The sequence below is a fragment of the Phaethon lepturus genome, unplaced genomic scaffold (genome assembly GCF_000687285.1).
Source record: "Phaethon lepturus isolate BGI_N335 unplaced genomic scaffold, ASM68728v1 scaffold37555, whole genome shotgun sequence".
NCBI classification, from domain to species: Eukaryota; Metazoa; Chordata; class Aves; order Phaethontiformes; family Phaethontidae; genus Phaethon; species Phaethon lepturus.
Window position 1 is genome coordinate 17,272 of NW_010543606.1, and position 2,003 is coordinate 19,274.

The following is a 2,003-nucleotide window of genomic DNA, read 5'->3' on the forward strand; positions in this document are numbered from 1 at the left end:
GGGGGGGGGGGCAGGCTGGGGAGGTGGTGAGCACCAGAGGTGTGAGAGCACATCGCCGTATTCTGTCCTTCATTCCACGTCAGGCTGTCAACCATTGTTTTCACAGTTTCCTGGTTCCCTATGTTGTGCAGTGTTGTTTAACTTGCTTTGCTTGTACTGCTCTGACGGTGTGACCTACTGTGTTCCCTAGGGGGACGAGATCCTGGTTGAATGCAACTTTCAGACACTGGATCGGTCAGAGATTACTTTTGTAAGTTTGTTTTTCTACCTACAAATCTTACATTGCTTTTAAAATTAGTTTATCACCATTAAAATCTTTTAGGCAGACATATATGTCCTCCTCAAGCAAATACGGTCCTAGCAAAAACTTCTTCTGTCAGACATAATATCATAGACATACTGAGGCATGCCTTGCACAGTGCTCCATGGCTGGAGAGTAGTTCTCCAGCAAGACCATTCTACTAAAGGCTTATGAACAGATCCCAAACTGTCTTGCACCTAATACCATACAAGATAACTTGTCCAAAATGTCAAGTGCAAGTAGCAAAACCTGCATCTGAGTTGGTTTTCAATCATTGCACACTTGGATTTAGTGGACAGGCAGAAGTCAAATACAGAAACTGATGTAATGTGGCAGCAGGATCTGATTTGGGCTTCTCAAAATATGAAGACATATTTTTTAGTCCTTCTTATTCAGACCAGGCATCAGTTTTGCAGAACTTAGCACGTAAACAATTATTGTCATACTTAAGCTTCATTACTTATTTTAGAGCATATGACATGCAGAAGAGTTAATGACATTAATGCACTTAGAAATGTGCACAAGAAACTGAGATTAAGCCTAAAGAGGATTGAGAGCAACACTGTTTGATTTGGTTGGGTCCATTCTGAAAGTAGGGATCAACTGAAAAATTCTGATCTGGATATCATGCTCAGTTAATTCCCTGAATGTTTTAGTTGAACTTTCCAAAGTTTCAGATTTTCGGATCTTGTAGACTGAAATACAAATGTGGTAGTCTTCCTGAAGGAGAGAATAAGTAGATTTAGGTTATAAAACCACAGAGCAGCCTATTTATCAAACTCTTGTGAGGATACTTTTATTCTCTGTTTCTAATTATTAGAAAAACAAATTAATTCATTTTTTTTTCACCAGACAGGATCTTCATGAGCTGTGAACAAGAGTGCTTTCCTGAGGAGAAATAATCTCCTCGTTGTCTCTCAGCAGACCTCTGAGTCATCTTTGTGTCTTTGCAGGGTGGGCCAGGCACCATGAATGAAATGTGTCTCACATTCCTCTTCTACTATCCTCGTAACAACATGTCCAGTTGTATGGGCTACCCTGACATTTTGTACATTGCACATGTACTCAAGCAGAAGGCCTCAGAGTGAGTCGAGTCAACATGTTTCTGGAGGTAGCAGAGCAAAATGTAGCTATGAAGAATGGTAAATGGAAAAGATAATGAAAACAAAATGTTGCTGATAGGGAAGAAAGAGCCATCCATCTGGATCTGTCAAGTTGAGTTCCCTTGTTACAGGGATCTATCAATGGTGACACTTTAACAATCTCTTCTCCTTTACCTTTTTTGCCCCTTCCTTTCTTTATTTCTCCTTCCTCATCCTCTCATGATTTGTCTTCTCCACCTCCCCATTGCCCCTTACTCTCTCCTCAGTGCACTGGAAGGAATGATGGCCATGGGCTTTGTTGACTGGGACAATGAGACTGTCAAAATTGCAGAGAAAGCAGCCAAGGAGGCAGATCAAGTAGTCATGATTAAAACCATTAATGTAAGTAAGTCCCCCTTCTGACCAATTTGTGGCCGGGGAGATGGAGTCTGTGCTGACATTCCAAGAGTAAAGCACAGCTGAGAGATAGAGCCAACACACAACGCCTTGAGTAACATCAGCTGTTCATAGCTTATCCATGGCTACAGGAACCGAAAGGAATTACCTGAATTATGAAGTCCTGCCTCGTAGGCTGCAGTTGCAACTAAGTGTCCAAGGCA

General features: G+C 41.6%; 1 protein-coding gene across 1 annotated transcript in view; it reads left to right on the forward strand.

Annotated features, from left to right (window-relative positions):
- LOC104621801 (DBH-like monooxygenase protein 2) overlaps positions 1–1,785 on the forward strand; it is a gene marked incomplete at both ends in the record, with an annotated part of 16,063 nt that extends 14,278 nt beyond the window's left edge. The window contains 3 exons of the mRNA XM_010288383.1: positions 191–250; positions 1,255–1,385; positions 1,671–1,785. Coding sequence (XP_010286685.1) covers positions 191–250; positions 1,255–1,385; positions 1,671–1,785 — 306 coding nt within the window. The remainder of the gene's footprint in view (positions 1–190; positions 251–1,254; positions 1,386–1,670) is intronic.
- Between the last annotated feature and the right edge of the window lie 218 nt (positions 1,786–2,003).